The 19,780-nt window shown below is 37.5% G+C and overlaps 1 protein-coding gene and 1 pseudogene across 5 annotated transcripts in view; both read right to left on the bottom strand.

Annotated features, from left to right (window-relative positions):
• KLHL2 (kelch like family member 2) overlaps positions 1 to 19,780 on the bottom strand; it is a 116,370-nt gene that overhangs the window by 55,347 nt on the left and 41,243 nt on the right. For all 5 annotated transcript variants that reach the window (XM_010364578.2, XM_010364581.2, XM_010364579.2 and 2 more), the window contains one exon: positions 5,436 to 5,598. In XM_010364578.2, coding sequence (XP_010362880.1) covers positions 5,436 to 5,598 — 163 coding nt within the window. The remainder of the gene's footprint in view (positions 1 to 5,435; positions 5,599 to 19,780) is intronic.
• On the bottom strand, positions 15,890 to 16,047 carry LOC115896317 (annotated as a pseudogene).

Here is a 19,780-nt window from a genome sequence, read left to right as displayed (position 1 = left end):
AAGAATCAAATAGATGCAATAAAAAAATGATAAAGAGGATATCACCACCAATCCCACAGCAATAAAAACTACCATGAGAGAATACTATAAAATGCCTCTATGCAAATAAACTGGAAAATCTAGAAGAAAAGGATACATTCCTGGACACATACACCCTCCCAAGACTAAACCAAGAATAAGTTGAATCTCTGAATAGACCAATAACAGGTTCTGAAATTGAGGTGATAATTAATAGCCTACCAACCAAAAATGTCCAGGACCAGATGGATTCACAGCCAAATTCTAACAGAGGTACAAAGAGGAGCTAGTACCATTCCTTCTGAAACGATTCCAATCAATATAAAAAGAGGGAATCCTCCCTAACTCATTTTATGAGGCCAGCATCATACTGATACCAAAGCCTGGCAGAGACACAACAAAAAAAGAGAATTTTAGGCCAATATCCCTGACGAACATCGATGGAAAAATCCTAATAAAACACTGGCAAACCAAATCCAGCAGCACATCAAAAAGCTTATCCACCACGATCAAGTGGGCTTCATCCCTGGGATGCAAGGCTGGTTCAACATATGCAAACATATAAACGTAATCCATCACATAAACAGAACCAACAACAAAAACCACATGACTATCCCAATAGTTGCAGAAAAGGACTTCAACAAAATTAAATCGCTTTCATGCTAAAAACTCTCAATAAACTGGGTATTGATGGAACGTATCTCAAAATACTAAGAGCTATTTATGACAAACCCACAGCCAATATCATATTGAATGGGCAAAAACTGGAAGCACTCCCTTTGAAAACTAGCACAGGACAAGGATGCCCTCTCTCACCACTCCTATTCAACACAGTGTTGGAAGTTCTGGCTACGGCAATCAGGCAAGAGAAAGAAATAAAGGGTATTCAATGAGGAAGAGAGGAAGTCAAATTGTCTCTGTTTGCAGATAACATGATTGTATATTTAGAAACCCCATTGTCTCAGCCCAAAATATCCTTAAGCTGATAAGCAACTTCAGCAAAGTCTCAGGATACAAAATCAATGTGCAAAAATCACAAGCATTCCTATACACCAATAATAGACAAACAGAGAGCAAATCAGAATGATCTCCCATTCACAATTACTGCAAACAGAATAAAATACCTAGAAATCCAACTTACACAGGATATGAAGGACCTCTTCAAGGAGAACTACAAACCACTGCTCAAAAAATAAAAGGACACAAACAAATGGAAGAACATTCCATGCTCATGATTAGGAAGATCAATATTGTGAAAATGGCCATACTGCCCAAGATAATTTATAGATTCAATGCTATCCCCATCAGGCTACCACTGACTTTCTTCACAGAATTGGAAAACACTACTTTAAATTTCACATGGAAACAAAAAAAGAGCCCACATAGGCAAGACAATCCTAAGCAAAAAGAACAAAGCTGAAAGCATCACGCTACCTAACTTCAAACTATACTACAAGGCTACAGTAACCAAAACAGCATGGTACTGATACCAAAACAGAGATATAGACCAATGGAACAGAACAGAGGCCTCAGAAATAACAACACACCTCTACCACCATCTGATCTTTGACAAACCTGACAAAAACAAGCAACGGGGAAAAGATTCCCTATTTAATAAATGGTGCTGGGAAAACTGGCTAGCCATATGCAGAAAGCTGAAACTGGATCTCTTCCTTACACTGTATAAAAAATTAACTCAAGATGGACTAAAGACTTAAATGTAAGACCTAAAACCATAAAAACCCTAGAAGAAAACCTAGGTTACACCATTCAGAACATAGGCATGAGCAAAGACGTCATGACTAAAACCAAAAGCAATGGCAACAAAAGCCAAAATTGACAAATTGGATCTAATTAAACTAAAGAGCTTCTGCACAGCAAAAGAAACTATCATCAGAGCGAACAGGCAACCTACAGGACGAGAGAAAATTTTTGCAATCTACCCATCTGATAAAGGGCTAATACCCAGAATCTACAGAGAACTTAAACAAATTTACAAGAAAAAAACAACTCCATCAAAAAGTGGACAAAGGAGATAAACAGACACTTCTCAAAAGAAGACATTTATGCAGCCAACAGACATATAAAAAATGCTCATCATCACTGGTCATCAGAGAAATGCAAATCAAAAACCACAATGAGATAGCATCTCAGGCCAGTTAGAATGGCGATCATTAAAAAGTCAGGAAATAACAGATGCTGGAGAGGATGTAGAGAAATAGGAATGCTTTTACACTGGATGGAAATAGGATGGATTTACACTGTTGGTGGGAGTGTAAATTAGTTCAACCATTGCGGAAGACAGTGTGGCAATTCCTCAAGGATCTAAAACTAGAAATACCATTTGACCCAGCCATCCCATTACTGGGTATATATCCAAAGGATTATAAATCATGCTACTATAAAGACACATGCACACGTATGTTTATTGTGGCACTATTCACAATAGCAAAAACTTGGAACCTCCCAATGTCCATCAATGATAGACTGGATTAAGAAAATGTGGCACATATACACCATGGAATACTACGCAGCTATTAAAAAAGAATGAGTTCATGTCCTTTGCAGGGACATAGATGAAGCTGTAAACCATCATTCTCAGCAAACTATTGCAAGGACAGAAAACCAAACATCACATGTTCTCACTCATAGGTGGGAGTTGAACAATGAGAACACACAGACACAGAATGGGAAACATCACACAACGGGGCCTGTTGAGGCAATGGGGGGCTGCGGGAGGGATAGCATTAGGAGAAATACCTAATATAAATGACGAATGGATGGGTGCAGCAAACCAACATGGCACATGTATACCTATGTAACAAACCTGCACGTTGTACACACGTACCCCAGAACCTAAAGTATTAAAAACAGATAAATAAATAAACTGGGGAAAGCACATCCTATTCAAGAAATGGTATTAGGAAAATTGGATAGCCATATGTAGAAGAATAAAACTGGTTTCCTATCTCTCACCACATATAAAAATTAACCCAAGATGGATTAAAGACTTAAATCTAAGACCTGACACCATGAAAATTCTAGAAGAAAACTTAGGAAAAACTTCTGGGCATTGGCCAAAAAAATTTATGACAAAGACCCCAAATGCAAATGTGACAAACACAAAAATAAATAAATGGGACCTAATTAAACAACAAAAAAAAAAACTTCCACAAGACCAAAGAAATAATCACCAGAGTAAACACACAACCTATAGAATGGGAGGAAATATTTGCAAACTATGCCCCTGACAAAGAACTAATATCCAGAATCTAAAAGGAACTCAAACAAGTCAGCAAGAAAAAAACACATAAGCCCATCAAAAAGTAGACAAATGACATGAACAGATATTTCTTAAAAGAAGATACACAAATGGTCAACAAACATGAAAAAAAAAGCTTAACATCACTAATCATCAGGAAAATGCAAATTAAAACCTCAGCCAGATACCACCTTGCCCCAACCAGAATAGTTATTATTAAAAGTGAAAAAACAATAGATGTTGGTGTGGATGTGGTGAAACGGGAATGCTTATATGCTGCTGGTAGGAATGTAAATTCGTACAACCTCTATGGAAAACAGTCTGGAGATTCCTCAAAGAATTAAAATCCAATCCAGCAATTTCACTACTGAGTATCTACCTAAAGGAAATGAAATCATTATATCAAAAAGACACCTGGATGTGTGTGTTTATCACAGTACAATTCACAATTACAAAGATATGGAATCAACCTAAGTGCCCATCAGCCAATGAGTGGATAAAGAAAATGTTATATATATATACACAGACATATATACATATATACTCACACATATACATACATACACGTGTATATACGTACGTATGTGTGTATATATATGATGAAATACTACTCTGCCATAAAAAAAGAAAGAAAGAGTGTCTTTTGCAGCAACTTGGATGAAATGGGAGGCCATTATTCTAAGTTAGGTAACTCAGAAATGGAAAACCAAACACTACATGTTCACACTTACAAGTGGGAGCTAAGCTATCAGTATGCAAAGGCAGACAGAGTGGTATAATGGACATGGGAGACTCAGAAGTGGGGAGGTTGGGAGGATGGTGATGGATGAAAAACTACCAATTAGAGTACAATGTCTACTACTCAGGTGACGAGTACATTAAAATCCAAGACCTCATGACTATACAATTCATCCATGTAACCAAAAAGCACTTGTACTCCTAAAGCTATTAGAACAACAACAACAAAAAAGGATGTAATAATTAAATGAAAGCATAAAGAAACTAAAAAAATAAAAGAAATTTCCTAATAATCACTTTTAATATATATTTTTAATTGTTTATAAACCTTAAATAAAATATAGATTACATTTGTGAACTATGTGTGTACATTCAAAGCTATAACAATCTCCCCTCCCCAACTGCAGAGACGAGAGGCCTGAAGGGCCTGAACAGCAGCTAAAGCAAGGGCTCCTTGAAAACAGCAATAGGCCCTCCCTCCACCACAGGGAGATGCCAGCAGTAGGCCATGGAACCATTGTGCAAGGAGTGGGCTGCTTCTATTGGTGGTCTACTTTTCTACTCCACCAAACGTATCTACATTTCACTGCTCTGAAGATTTTTTTTTTTTTTTTTTTTTTTTTTTTTTGTTGAGACGGAGTCTCGCTCTGTCGCCCAGGCTGGAGTGCAGTGGCCGGATCTCAGCTCACTGCAAGCTCCGCCTCCTGGGTTTACCGATTCTCCTGCCTCAGCCTCCCGAGTAGCTGGGACTACAGGCGCCCGCCACCTCGTCCGGCTAGCTTTTTTGTATTTTTTAGTAGAGACGGGGTTTCACGGTGTTAGCCAGGATGGTCTCGATCTCCTGACCTCGTGATCCGCCCGTCTCGGCCTCCCAAAGTGCTGGGATTACAGGCTTGAGCCACCACGCCCGGCCTGCTCTGAAGATTTTTTAAGCCACAAAATTGTTTTCATGGGTGCAAAAAAAAAAAAAAAGAACATAAAAAATTAGAGCTAAAATAACTTCACATGCATACACTTTCTCATATGCCTATTCATTTAACAATTTGAAAGAAAAATACATACAGCTATTCTTCTTGAACCGTGGAGGCGGAAGTTGCAATGAGGCAAGATTGCACCACCACACCACAGCCTGGGTGACAGGGCAAGACTTCGTCTCAAAAAAAACAAAACAAAACAAAACCCTAGCTATTCCTAGCTATTATTCAGGCCCAATCCCAATGTATAGTTGCTTGTTTATGAAGTTCAGAATTTTATGAGTATGCTTCAGTTATGCAGGGTGACCATTATAAGATTTTAAATGTATTTTTATAAAGCCCAGATCCAGAAATATGACATGACTTTCCAGAGACCACTGTGGAATCATATCAAAAATCAAGCCAGTTTCCTCCCAAATTCAGCTGAGGTCTACTCCACTTGCCTGCATAGGTGTTGGCCTTGTTCAGAAGGTCGGTACATGCATGCATATCAGCAAAAGCCCGGATTCCTAAGCAGTTGACAGGGTGAAGCTGGGATTCCAAAAATTCACAACAAGTCTTCTTCACATCCTGTAACTGTAAGAGACCAGCTGCTGGGAGAAGTACCTGCAACACACACATTAATATTCTTAGGCACTTGGCTGGAAAAACACTGTCTCTCTGACCACTTCTACACAAGAGGTTCAGCCATAGTTTATTATCTGCATTCATACCCCCATATTCCATAGAAAACAAATGTAACAATTATTTTCAATAACAATGATGACTCTTCACATTCCCCATAATTTCCATGGAATCTTTCAAAGGTCTCTTCTCCTTGGTCAGAAGAATATGAGTTATCAGATCTTATTAGATTCATGGTTTGTTTTATAAGCATAAACAAAATGTTCCTTTGACTTCTAAAAACACAAATTCTTGGCTGGGCATGGTGACTCACACCTGTAATTCCAGCACTTTGGGAGGCCAAGATAGAAGGATCGCTTGAGTTCAGAAGTTTGAGACCAGGCTGGGCAACATAGCAAGAACTCATCTCTACAAAAAATACAAAAATTAGCCCGGTGTGGTGGCACGTACCTGTAATGCCAGCTACTCAGGAGGCTGAGGTGGGAGGATCACTGGGGCCTGAGAGGTTGAGGCTGCAGTAATCTGTGATTACCCCACAGCACTCCATCCTGGGTGACAGAGTGAGACTCCATCAAAAAAAAAAAAAAAAAAAAAAAAAAAAAAACCACACACACACAAACAACAACAACAACAACAAAAAACCCCGTAAATTATTAGGATGCTAGGGGGTGCTGTGATTCAATGAAAATGGTTTTGTTCTCCTAGTTCAAGCAGTCATGCGTTTCAGTGATTTGTGGGGAAGGAGTGGCCCCAGAGTAATCCATATCACAACAAAGCCTCATTTTGCTGAAGGCCTGTTTTTCCACTGTGTGAGTATCATAACAACTGCTTTCCTTACGGGGTAGAACAATTTAAAATTCAACAACAGCCTCTACCTATAAGCAGACAGCTTCTCTAGAATGTAATATATGTGCTAACAAGGAAAATGTAATAGGTGATTATCTAATAACTTTTTAATTTGCATTTTATTTGAATAACTCCAAGTAATTTTATATTAATTATAGGTTATTCTGTGGGATTGAACCACTATCTTCACTATAAATACTATATCTAACACTACAAGTACTTTTCAAGTAAGTCAATAACAGAAAAATATTTTTCCTTGTAAGTGAATTATTACAGTGCTATATAAAGGACCATATTTGAAAGTCAAATTAAGGAGGAAAAACTTCAAAAAAAAGTTATTGAATATCTGGTGATCCTTCATAAAAGCCAAAGAAACCCCGCAAAAAAACCTTCAACTATTCGAACAATGGTAAATTTTAGAAAAGACTACATAGTGTTAAAAGAAAAGACCTAAGTTCCTTCAGAAATTGACATTCATATATGTTACACTGCAGCCCAAAGACAGAAAAATAATAATGGTTTATGACTATATGTTATGACTTTCCTAAATCTATGGAATAAGTCCTAAACATAGAAAAGAAAGACATCATTCACATCTCTTTGGAACAAACTTCTTACTTTCTTAAAGGAAGCACAGAAGCTTTAACTCATGAACCTAAAGCCTCAAGAAAAAATAGAAACAGTATCTAGACATAAGGCCTTTTCCTTCTGAGTGTAAGAAAAATAGGTCAGGTGTGGTGGCTCACAGCTGTAATCCCAGCACTTTGGGAGGCCGAGGCAGGTGAATCACTTGAGGTCAGGAATTTGAGACCACCTGGCCAACATGGTGAAACCCCATCTCTACTAAAAATACAAAAATTAGCCGGGTGTGGTAGCACACACCTGTAGTCTCAGCTACTCAGGAGGCTGAGGAAGGAGAATCACTTGAACCCTGGAGGCAAAGGTTGCAGTGAGGCAAGATCCACTACTGCACTCCAGCCTGGGTGACAGAGCAAGATTCCGTCTCAAAAAATAAAAATAAAAACAGAAAATAAAGTATAAATAACGTTATAGCAAAACTTTTTGCATGATATGTATAGTAGGTTTCATTATGAGAATGAATATCCACAGAAGGCTTTAATTTGTTGATAATTTTCAAATTGCAGGTTTTTCCATGCCAGTGTAATTGCGCTCTAAAGCAACATAAAGTGCGTTCCAAGATGTTTAACCATTTAATTCAGCAAATTAAATTTCTACATATAGTTTAGAAAGTGGTCTTCAGTGTAATATTCGATCTCTGTGAAATCTGCACAAATAGTATGATCGCCCCTCTAATTAGCATTTTCCTAGAGAAAACAGTGTAATATTTAAATTGTTTGGTCACACAGAATGATGAGGAAAAAGTGGTTGGGCAGAAAATAGGCTCACTTACACATTGTTGGTGGGAGCACATATTGGTCCAACCTCCATGAAGAACAATTTGTTTATTTCAAATTCAAAATTACCAATGCACATGTCCCCTGACCCAGCAATTTAAACTATAGATATGCTAACACATGCACAAAATCTCACGTGAAAGATATTCATTACAGCATTATTGTGGGTAATAGAAGTTAGAAAAAAGCCCAAATGTCCATCATAAGGAGATTGATTAAATAATTAGAATCATCTATTCAATGGCAGTCATTCAAACAAAAGAGGAAATAAATGAGATAATTTCTAAAATACATTCCTGAGTGAAAAAACAAAATAGTCTTTGGTATATTATACTAACATATACACCCACACTTATATTTATAGCAGGCTTTTAAAATTTTATTTGGCTTTATTGATTTGAACTTAATCATTACCAAGTTCAGATCTACCTTATTAGGAGATTGAAATTCATAAAACTGTAGATTCTCCTATCTGGAAGGGGCATAACAAGTCATCTAGGTAGAAATATAAAAGTTATTTCAACAGTGGTCCACGTGGCTAGAATATATTCACATATAATTTTTATTGATGACAGTGAAAAGTGGTTACATGCTTGACAAATATATATTAAACATAAAATAAAGGTAAGTCAAATGTACAAAAAGTTTGTTCATATTTTTCTTTTGTCAATCTTTTGAAATTGCCTTGGTTTTATGATGTAGTTTTACTAGAACTAAACTTCAACAGCTCATATATGTAATTAATTATATACTTCAGCTTCAAAAGCAATTACTAACTGACCCAGCTTGCTAACATGACGCCTCGTGACCATCAGTCACTCATAATGAAAACAGGAAAACAGCTGGGGCCACATCGACTCCTAGCTTATTTTGTGTGTCAAATAGCCACTTAAAACAAAATTTAAAATGCTCTGACTTCAGATAAACCACATCCCATGATCAAAACCACTCAAACAGCTGGCACCCTGCAAGCTGAATGTCTTGAGATCAAATCAAATCAAACCTCCTAATTTGTGTGATGAAGAAACCACACCCTAGAGGGGTTAAACGGCTTGACCAAGTCATACAGCGAGTCATGGAAAGCTAGGGATATAATTAAATTGGTCAACTCTTTGGTCTACTGTTCTAATACCTTCAACCCCAAATTTAGGTGCAGAATGGAAGTATTTGTATAATTTCTAAATCTCCAACACTGTCCTTTTCATGAATAATAATAAAGGCAACAACCATTTCAACAATACATTATTGCAGTTGCTTCCATTTACTGAGTAATTACTACATCAGGCACTGTGCTAAGTACTTGTCACACAATAATATCTCATTATCTCCATCGTACACAAGTGAATACAGAGGGTAGGAGAAGTTGGGTAACTTGCTAAAGGTCATACACCTGGTATGGGACAGGCCAAGCCTGCTATGAGAGCAGTACTAACCAAAATGTGCATAATGATTTTAGATGATGCACAGATAAACTTCTTGCATCAACAGTTAAGAATATAGGTTCAGGGCAGGCTTGGTGGCTCCCACCTGTAATCCCAGCACTTTGGGAGGCTAAGGTGGGCAGATCATTTGAGGTCAGGAGTAGGAGTTCAAGACCAGCCTGGCCAACATAGTGAAACCCTGTCTCTACTAAAAATACAAAAATTAGCTGGGCATGGTGGTGCACACCTGTAATCTCAACTACTTGGGAGGCTGAGGAAGGACAATCATTTGAACCTCAGAGGCAGAGGTTGCAGTGAGCCAAGATCACGCCACTGCACTCCAGCCTGGGTAACACAGTGAGACTCTTCTCAAAGAAAAAAAAAAGAATATAGGTTCATAGTTAGAAATATATTTCTTAAAGTTATTTTCCATTTATTTCAATAATACAATAATATAAACATTCCTTCTCAAGTAAACCTATTTAAGCAAAAATTGACTCATTGTAGAGAAAAACAAAAATGTAATAGCATCAGCACCTGTAGAATATAGCAAAATCTTGAAGCTGGCACACAAATGATTACAAGTGATCAGAATTTGGAAAACCCTGATTTAGGAGATCAGATTTAATATTCTAATCTTTCAATATCTAATATAATTCTGATCCTGTGGTTTTACATATCACTGAAAAAGAAGAATGTGCTTTAATCTGGAGCTATCATAATCTCATGGCTTATTTTCTACTGAAGTGGATAAACTGTACTAGTGGTAACAAATGTGAGAAACACCTAGCAATGTAAAGAGGTGATTTCTTAATTTGCTATTTAGGTCACAAAAATATCTTGGGCATTGTAACTAAAAGGTCCAATGAATAAATTTATGTCTTTGAAACTTGTTTTCTGAGCTCTCTAAAGCAAAGGAACAGGTGAACAGTGCTGCTTCGTCTATGAAGTAGAATTACATTGATACAATAAACCCCCAGTCACCATCTAATGGAAATTTCCATCTATTTGTGCTGCACTGGTGTTAACCCTGAGATTGATTTAAAATAACCCCAAGGCACGCTATGATCCTGATCCTGAAGTATATTCCAAAACATCAAAGATGAAGCAATTATAATTTGCTATATATTTTGAATATTAATGATATTTTCTAAGAATCGAAGAGTGATTAAATTCCATATAGTGTATATACTGAGGGAAGGCCACACTCCAAAAGCCAAAATCTCTCTCTTGGGTATATCTGCCTCTAGGAAAAATGTAAAGCACACGGTGAATGTAAAAAGGCCCTCGCCCCTCCTTCCTACATCCTTCTCCTTTAGTTCTATTCCATCGACCCAACCCCGAATCTCTTCACTCTGAGTTTATCTGTGTGCCATCTAAAATCATGAGAACCTGGTGTTCTCAGCATGGGCTCAGTCCCTTTCAAGTCACTATTAACAGCACTGCTTCATTTCATTTGCTTCCCAGCACCTACTGCTGTCAGCACTGATGTTATGTATTTGTTCCCATGTTTACCACCTTCCTGCAGAGGAATGTAAGCTCTGTGGCAGTAGGATTGCATCTGTTTCGCCCCCTGCCACATCCGCAGGTCTTAGAATGTATACCTCATAAATGAATCAACCTGAACATAATTTTATGACTCCCATGTGTATTTGTATTTAAGAGATACAATTCTGTGTGTCCTTTGAGACAAAATTACAAACTCTGTTTCCAGGAATGTATGTGTACCAGACACTTCTTGCATCCTACTACAAAGTCCCTCAGCCTTACTTCTGGCTCAAGCCACCACTGCAGCAACGAGGCCCTGGCAGGCTTTGACCATCTTTCTGAAGATGTAACGTAACAGGGCCTCACCCCAGCCCCCACCCATACTTCTCTCCGGCTTCCTATCCTAGGACTTCAGTGATGCACTGGGCTCATACCCACACAATCTGGAAGTATGTGGGAAATAATGCTGTGGGATCACCCTTGACTAGTGAAGAATGGATCAAAGGAAGAGAAATACTTCCCCCTGGTACTCTCCTAGAAGACAGTTCTGAGACATATTTCATAAGGCTTTCAAAGGTCCTGTCACATGTAGCTATGGCCAGATCTGTACTGCACCTATGAACTGGTTTTCCCTCCTTTCCAGCTCAAGTCCTCCATTCACTTACTGTGGCTCCTTGGGATCACTTCCCAAATAAATGAACTGCACATAAGCCTTGCTTGCAGAAGAACCCCAAGCTGTTATATTACACAATGGAACAAACTGTGAATGTGAATATACTTGGCTATAGAACTATTAATTATAGTGCTGTTTAAAATATAAAAAATTGAAAAGAACTTAAATGTCCAATAACAAGAGAAAAATGAAGTCAATTCTATAATATCAGTGAAACTAAATATTTTACAGCTCTTAAAAGAGATACAGTAGACAAATATTTAATGACTTGGAAAAATATTTCTAATACATTTAATATAAAAAGCTAGTTTCTAAAAGAATCTACAGTATGACCCCTTTTTTGGGTAAACACACGTGTACATAACAACAGACAGTACTAGAGGCTATACCACAATTGTTAATAGGGTTTGTCTCTGGTTAGGTGTGATACCAACATTTCCTATTTATTTTTATGTATTTGTCAGATTTTATGTATTTGTTAACTGGTACATTTTCTATGTACCATTTAAATGGTCAAATATTATTTAAAAGAATGTCAGGGAGAAGGAAGTAAAGGAATGTCTTTCTGGATTTCTACAATGCTAGCAAATATAACAAGGGCTAAGGGGAGCTATATATGGACTGTGGCTTCTCCAGGAAATACTATCCTCCACTCACTAGAGATTGCCTCACTTTGGCGTGTTGAAAGCCCTTTGGAGTCTGAAAGACCTTTGATCATCAAGCCAGTGTTTTGTATAACAGTCACCAGGCTCCATACGTTACTATTCCTGTTCGGTGAACAGCAACAGCTTTAGAGTTTGGAGAAACATGAAGTAGAAGGACATAGCCCCCTGATTAAATAAATTTGACTTAAAATGTTGTCATTTTGTAAAAGAGGAAAAAAAAAACTTTTTTATTTGTATATGTTGATTTCCAACCAATGGAGACAGATAAAAGGCTGCACATTTTATACTTTCTGCAATGAACAAAGAAACGGGGGGAGAAGACACCAAGGATTAGTGAAGACACTGTAGAGCATGAGAAATGGAAGACACTGAGCCAAACAACTAGCATCCGTGTGACATTCTCACACCAGCTGCACATTTTAAAGTAAGATGCTTTCATCCTACTTCACATTGTCTGACAAGCCAAATTACATATAAGATGTTTCGCTTAGACAAGTATACTCCTTCTGCTTGGCTATTAGGATCTGTAGTTTATTTTCAGCTTGGGCATTTATTCCATAGGGAGAAATAATTTATGCAGTATGTCTTTTAAATCCTGAGCCATTAGCAGTTTGTTTATTAGGAAAGACTACCAAGGGTTCTGATTGTTCCATATACATATAACTTCTAGATATCTAAGAAAACATACAAGCATGAAAAGACAGCTTTTGTTGTTGCTGTTGTTTTTGACTCGGCTAGCCGTAGTTATCCTGCAAGGTGGAGCTTGGGGAGGAGTGTGGGGAGGAGGCAGGCAAGGGTGATGCATTTAGAAGATGAAACACTTAGTGACAAGAAAGGCAGATCTGGGTGGAGAGTCATGGTTGGATGCACATGGGTTTTGCAGCTAAGGCGTAGGGTTTTGAGATGTAGAAGTATGAATAAGGAGATGGCAGGATGCCAAGGACAAACATTTCCTATGTCAAAACTCTGCACTGGGCCAGCCCCCTACATCCCAGAAAGAGGAAGGAAACTTTCTTCCTCCTCCTTTCCTGTACCCCACATGCAACCTCGCCTGCCTCCTCCCAACACTCCACCCCTAGGAATAGGTATGCCCCAGAGTTTAAAAAAAAACAAAAACAACCACCTCCCCCCACACAAAAAAAACTATCTTATTAGCTCATATTAATGGCTAATAACACAAGATCTTCCAGAATAAATCCCTTCTAGGGGTTTTTAACATTTTAAGAGAGGTTGACTTTTAAGCAGAATACAACTGCAATTGGTGGAATTTCCAACGTTATAATTAATGAAGTAGAAAAGCAAAGGTAGTATGGAGAGAACAAATTTGGGGGCAAAGCGGCCTCAGGCAGACTAAAAGCCATCTCTCCTACACTATCCTTTTTCCAGTTGCTACTTCTACTACTTTTAACCCAAGGTTTCTCTTAAAAGTCCAACTTATTTGACAGCGGCTCAAATGGATAATGAAGACACCACGTACCTCTCAAGGTTGCTGAAAAATTAAGTATCAGTCAGCCATTTACCACCATGCATGGCAATGACTATGTATTACGTCAGCTCTGACTCAAGGCTGTTTTTCTTGGATTGAACATTCTACCCCATGAGAATAGAACAGCAAGATTTACTCTCTCCCGCATAAGAAGACGTTTTATCCCAGATCATTCACAATATAGGTAGCTTCCTTTTTTGACCAAATATTCTCAACATAAAAGATGTAATCAGGGAAAATTTGCAAAAGAAGAAACATAGCATACAAAAATGAGAAATGTACTTGATGCCTCATTAGTTACCAAATAAATATAAAACCATGAGTGCATTTTATAACTACGATACAAAATGTGTTTACTTTTCTTTCTAGCACCTCCCAATTCAAACAACAAAATTTTTCCAGACAATATATATTCAAACTATAGTAAGCCTTGTCCCTTAGCATATTTTTGCTGTCCCTGTAAACTAATCAACTATCTTAGAAAATAAGGAATATTGATCAATAGATACCAAAAAATACAAACGTTCAAAACATTTGACCCTAAAATTATGTTTCTGAAAATCTACCTTGAGAACAAAGTTCAAAAAATGGAACAAGATACATAAGTGACTTTTACTTTAGCATTACTTATAAGAGTAGGAAAGAAACCAGAACCAACTAAAGATCTAACAATATGGCAACAATTAAGTAAAATATGGTAAATCCACATGATTAATGTTATCAGTAATAATAAAGACTAATAATGGCTTTAAAAATACTAACATTTCTAAAGTATTTGCTATAACAAACAATCCTATTATAAAATTAAATGGACTTGGCACACAGCTATAACCTATCATCATATTAGAAAAATTTAATGGACAACAAGCTCCTCTGATCTCAGGAAACTTAGAAAATAAAACAATGTTGACACGAACAGAACGAACTACTGAACAATTCCACACCAGGTATTTTTAACACATAGTGGACATAGTAAAGAAAGCGTTCTACTGGTCTTTTTAATGACAGCTTGGCTCCTGCCCTTGCATCCTTCACTCCTACAGCTGGCAGCACTGGATCTGGATCCCATCCTGTCTCTAGTCAGAGGAGACACATATCCATTAACATGCTAAACTGCAGTAAACCCTTACAATGCCATACTCATCAATAAACAGGATGACTACTGAAATACACAACAGCATAGATGACTCTCACAAATATGTTACGAGGAAGAAATCAGCCTTAAAAGAAATACATTCTGTATGATTCTATTTATGTGAAGTTCAAGAACAGGAAAAACTAATCTATTATAATAGAAATCACATCAGTGGCTGCCTGGAAAGGGAGTGGGAGATTTATTGAGAAGAGATCTGAGGTTGTAAATGCTCGATACCTTGATTTGGGTGTGGATTAATAGATCTGTACATTTGTTATAACTTAGCAAACTATACAGTTAAGATCTATGGTATGTAAATTATATCCCACTAGGGGAAAAACAATCAAGTACACACAGTCAACCCTCCATGGGATTCAACCAACCTCAGATCAAAAATATTCAGGAAAAATAGTGCATCTGTACTGATTATGTACAAACTTTTTCCCTGTCATTATGCCCTAAACCATACCATATTAATGATTACTTACACAGCATTTATACTGTATTAGGTATTGTACATAAACTAGAGATGATTTAAAGTATACAGGAGGGGCTGAACATAGTGCCTCACATCTGTAATCCCAGCACTTTGGGAGGCCAAGGCGGGTGGAATCACCTGAGGTCGGGAGTTTGAGACCAGCCTGGCCAACACGGCGAAACCCGATCTCTACTAAAAATACAAGAAGTAGTCAGGCACGGTGGTGGGTGCCTGTAATCCCAACTACTCAGGAGGCTGGGGCAAGAGAATCGCCTGAACCCAGGAGGCGGAGGTTGCCGTGAGCCGAGATCGCACCACTGCATTCCAGCCTGGGTGACAGAGCGAGACTCCGTCTCAAAAAAATAAAAAATAAAAAAGTATACAGGAGGATGTGCATGGGTTATATGCAAATATTAATACTATGCCACTTTATGTCAGGGACTAGAGTATGCTTAGATTTTGGTACCTAAGGGAAGTCATGAAACCAACCTCCCACGGATACTGAGGGACAACTGTACTTTAAATCCATAATAGATTTAACCAGAGGTCAATGGAGAGCATTTATAAGCCATGAAATAAGTTTTCAAATACAAAATAATAATCCTACCTGATAGAATCCAAAATAACAGGCAATCCCGCAAAAATGCATTTACGTGACCAAATTTCTAAACTAGCACTGATAAACTTATTTTAAAACAGTAGCTTGTGCATCTGTGTCAGTGATATAGCTATATTCTATTTTCCCAAGAAATAAAGTTTTCAATTAGCAATAATCATGCCTCAGATAAACCTCATTGGCTATGATACTGCCACTGTACAAAGCTAGAAATAAAGTTTTCATAAATTATATAGCCTAAGAAAAGGCACAATACACTTAAACCAGATTATCAGAAGCACATTAATTTTACTAACCTAACCATGAGATTAAGACATTAAGGTCCAAGAGGTAATAATATTTTTTAAGACTATATGTCAATAATGCTAGGGTTTATAAAACCTTTGGCTGCTGTCAAACCAAACATGCCAGAACATATAATCTAACAACCGTAGACTGTGACCACCTGGACTGGACTGGAGAGGTGAACCCTGAACACTAGCAACCAGCCTGAAACAAATGTGCTATCCTATACACAGGCTCCATACCTAAACAACATGAGGCAAACATCATAAATCAAGAAAAAAAAAATCCACTTTGAACTGGATTTATTTCTAATAAGGATTTTGAATTGTTTCTATTTTTCTTGTTCTAGTTCAAATTACAAAGACGCTGTTATAATATGCTAAATCATAATCAGGATGGAGTCATTTTTTGTTCATCAAGATAAATGCCTTTTATGTACCACATGAAACTACTTAAAACATGAATCTCAAAATGATTCAGCCGTGGAGATAACTTCAAGGACCATATATTTTAATAATACAAAGCCACAAGTAACTCAATTACTAATGCTTCTAGAGTACCTAGCCTTGCTCTGAACAATAAATTTTTTAAAAACCACTTTGGGTTTCACATCCATCTAGTTTTATTAGATGCTCTTATACTAAGGTTTCTAGGTTTTCTTAAACTAGCTGACCTCAATGGCCTTTCCATATTAAATTTTAAATAAGACTTTTTTAATTCTATCTTCTTATATTGAATAAAAATAATTTAACTAGAATGGAGACCGGATGTTCTAGTTAGTCTAATATTTTGATTAAAACGATGAGGATTTCCAAATTCAGACTTAAAATATAATAAAATACAATTAACACCAAAACTCAAATGGTAAATAATTTAAATTTTTACGCATTTGGATAATAATAAATCAGTACTAAGCAGGTAAATTGATAAAGTATCAAGGTAACTGATTTCTGGGCGCTAGAATGTCAGATAAATTCACTACAATGATATAAGTTTCCATGGTTATATCATAAACAACCACTAATCCTGAAGGTTTGATTCACGAATTTATGTATTTTTTTTTTTAAGTTTTAACCTGTGTTTACCAAGCACATCATCTGCCAAACCCTTTTACTCACAAAGTACTTCTATCTCATAAGAGAAAGAAAACAGAAATGGAAAAGCAATAAGCCCTCCATAGACACTGCTGGGAGATACATAACTTTTTCTCCAGCCACTGCATGTCAAACCAATAGAATGGGTGATTCTAAATCAAAGATTTAGCATGGTAATACAATCACCCGAGGGTGGTCTCCTCACCAACTCAAATGCACAAGACAGAGAGAACTCCATAGCAAATTAGGGACATTTTTTATATGTCCTGATTCAGAATATAAAGAGGGAAGGAAAAATCATATGAGCTATTTTCTACCCAGTGATCCCAAATAATTTTAATGAGTTATTCTTTTTCTTGGTCCTAAGTCTTTTTATTCCTGCCCATCTCTTATTTCTGCTCAACATTTATAGAGCATTTAGATATTTTTGCAAGCTTTAACCGGTATATTTTTACATCATTTCAATGCAGTGGCAAAGCACTGTTGGCCTCATTTAATAGCTGAGAAACAGAAAGGTTAATATCTTACTCAAGGCCCTTCTTGAAGTCAGTAATAAATTTAAGATTTGAGCTCTGAATTTTAATACGATAATTAGCCAAAGTCTACTGGGCCATGAAGTTTACCAGCAGAAAGCCAAACTAAGGGCTCCTTATTATTTTCTGAGTTGTTCCACATTAATGTAAATATGCAGCATTATACATGTAATTCAAATGATTTTATCTTGAGGAGTCATTAACATTTTAAAAAACTGCTCAGTAGATGTTTCTGTTCACCTTGAAGATGAACTTTCTACAGAACTCCTTGCTACTTGGCAACTTCTAAATGTGTAGCTGCAAACGAAGCATGGTCATCCACTCAAAATGGGTGGAGGGCAGTGTTGGAGGAGCAGATCTGGAACGTGACTGTAACTAAGCTCAAAACATAATCAAATATATAGTGATAGTCTCTGTCAGAAGAAACTTTTTTATTTTTTTTTGAGATGGTGTCTCGCTCTGTCGCCCAGGCTGGAGTGCAGTGGGGTGATCTCGGCTTACTGCAAGCTCCGCCTCCTGGGTTCACGCCATTCTCCTGCCTCAACCTCCCTAGTAGCTGGGACCGCAGGCGCCCGTCACCACACTCGGCTAATTTTTTGTATTTTTACTAGAGATAGGGTTTCACCGTGTTACCCAGGATGGTCTCGATCTCCTGACCTTGTGATCCACCCACGTCAGCCTCCCAAAGTGCTGAGATTACAGGCATGAGCCACTGCACCCGGCCAGAAGAAACTATTTTTAACGTGAGGTTTAAAATGGTCCACATTATTAAATCTCCATAAGGGGATAAATAAGAATTAAAAATACCAGGGCCCCCTGCCCTCTAGTTGAGAATCTCTGCGTCAATGAACCACTGTTGTCTGGTGGAGTTTGGCACATCCTCAAGTGCTTGGGGACAGAAAAACACAACTACCAGATTACAAAAAATTCAGAAATGGGTTATCCAAAGGTCAATTATTCGTCAGAGTTTTCCCAGTACCATGAAAGGTAAGGAGATACTGGATTTCACAGTATGTAATCAATACTCAAATCACTAGAAAGGTATGTTTTGCAGTGGGATGCCAGTTTAATAGGACTTTCCATTATCCCTTTGAAGTAAATTCCCTTTCCTCGTGATTCCCTGCTAACCAAATGATGCTCTGATTACTAATTCTATCACTTGGGTATCCAGATCCTGAGAATGATGTACACCGGATAATGTAAATATAGTCCCTAGAAACACCTGTTACCCCACTGAAAATTAGTTTAAGATCATTATGGTTCATGTATTAGTGTTCTGATTTTGGCTAGTCTGAGCTATTTCCCAAAAGTCTGATCAATTCTGAAGGAGCTAACAAAATAGTCTCTAGACCTGCAAAGCCAAGAAATAGACTGGACAAGCGATGTCTAACCCCCACTGTGACGTCACCTTCATCGCTCACCATCTCAAGCAGGTCCAGCTGAATCTCTGTGTCCTGTTCCAGGACCTGCACCATGAGCCAGCGTAGAAAATAAAGCATACTTTCTGGATTACCACTGAGTACTTATGTCTTCCTGACATCCAGGCAGTCAACATCTATTAGTCAACTATTGGGTATTTCCATGCTAGAAATGCATGCTAAAGAATACAGTCTAGAAAAATAAAATACATACACAAATAACATAAAAATCACTGTATTTATGCATAATCAATAATATATATTCAGTCACATCTCTACTATTTATGAAACTTTTCTCTCTCACACTCCAAGTAACTTACAGCTGAATTTTCCAATTCTTTTGACCACACTACATAGTAAGACTTTTTATCTCACAACCTAGAACTCAAAGTTTCACAAAACATACAGACTTGCTAGGATCTGCTATTTTCTTCTGAAATAGACTTTAGGCTTGAAGAGCATCTCCTTCTCTCGTCTCTCATTTTTCTCTTAATGCTAATAATGACCTACTAAGTTTGTTTCTTGACCCACTAGTTGATCACCATCCACACCTGAAAAACAAAAATTCTGCTCTAAGGCCTGGAGATGCGGCTCCCATTGCTACTTCCTTT

The sequence above is a fragment of the Rhinopithecus roxellana genome, chromosome 2, assembly GCF_007565055.1.
Source record: "Rhinopithecus roxellana isolate Shanxi Qingling chromosome 2, ASM756505v1, whole genome shotgun sequence".
NCBI classification, from domain to species: Eukaryota; Metazoa; Chordata; class Mammalia; order Primates; family Cercopithecidae; genus Rhinopithecus; species Rhinopithecus roxellana.
The sequence above is the reverse complement of the archived record's forward strand: the minus strand, read 5'-3'. Positions and strand labels throughout refer to the sequence as shown.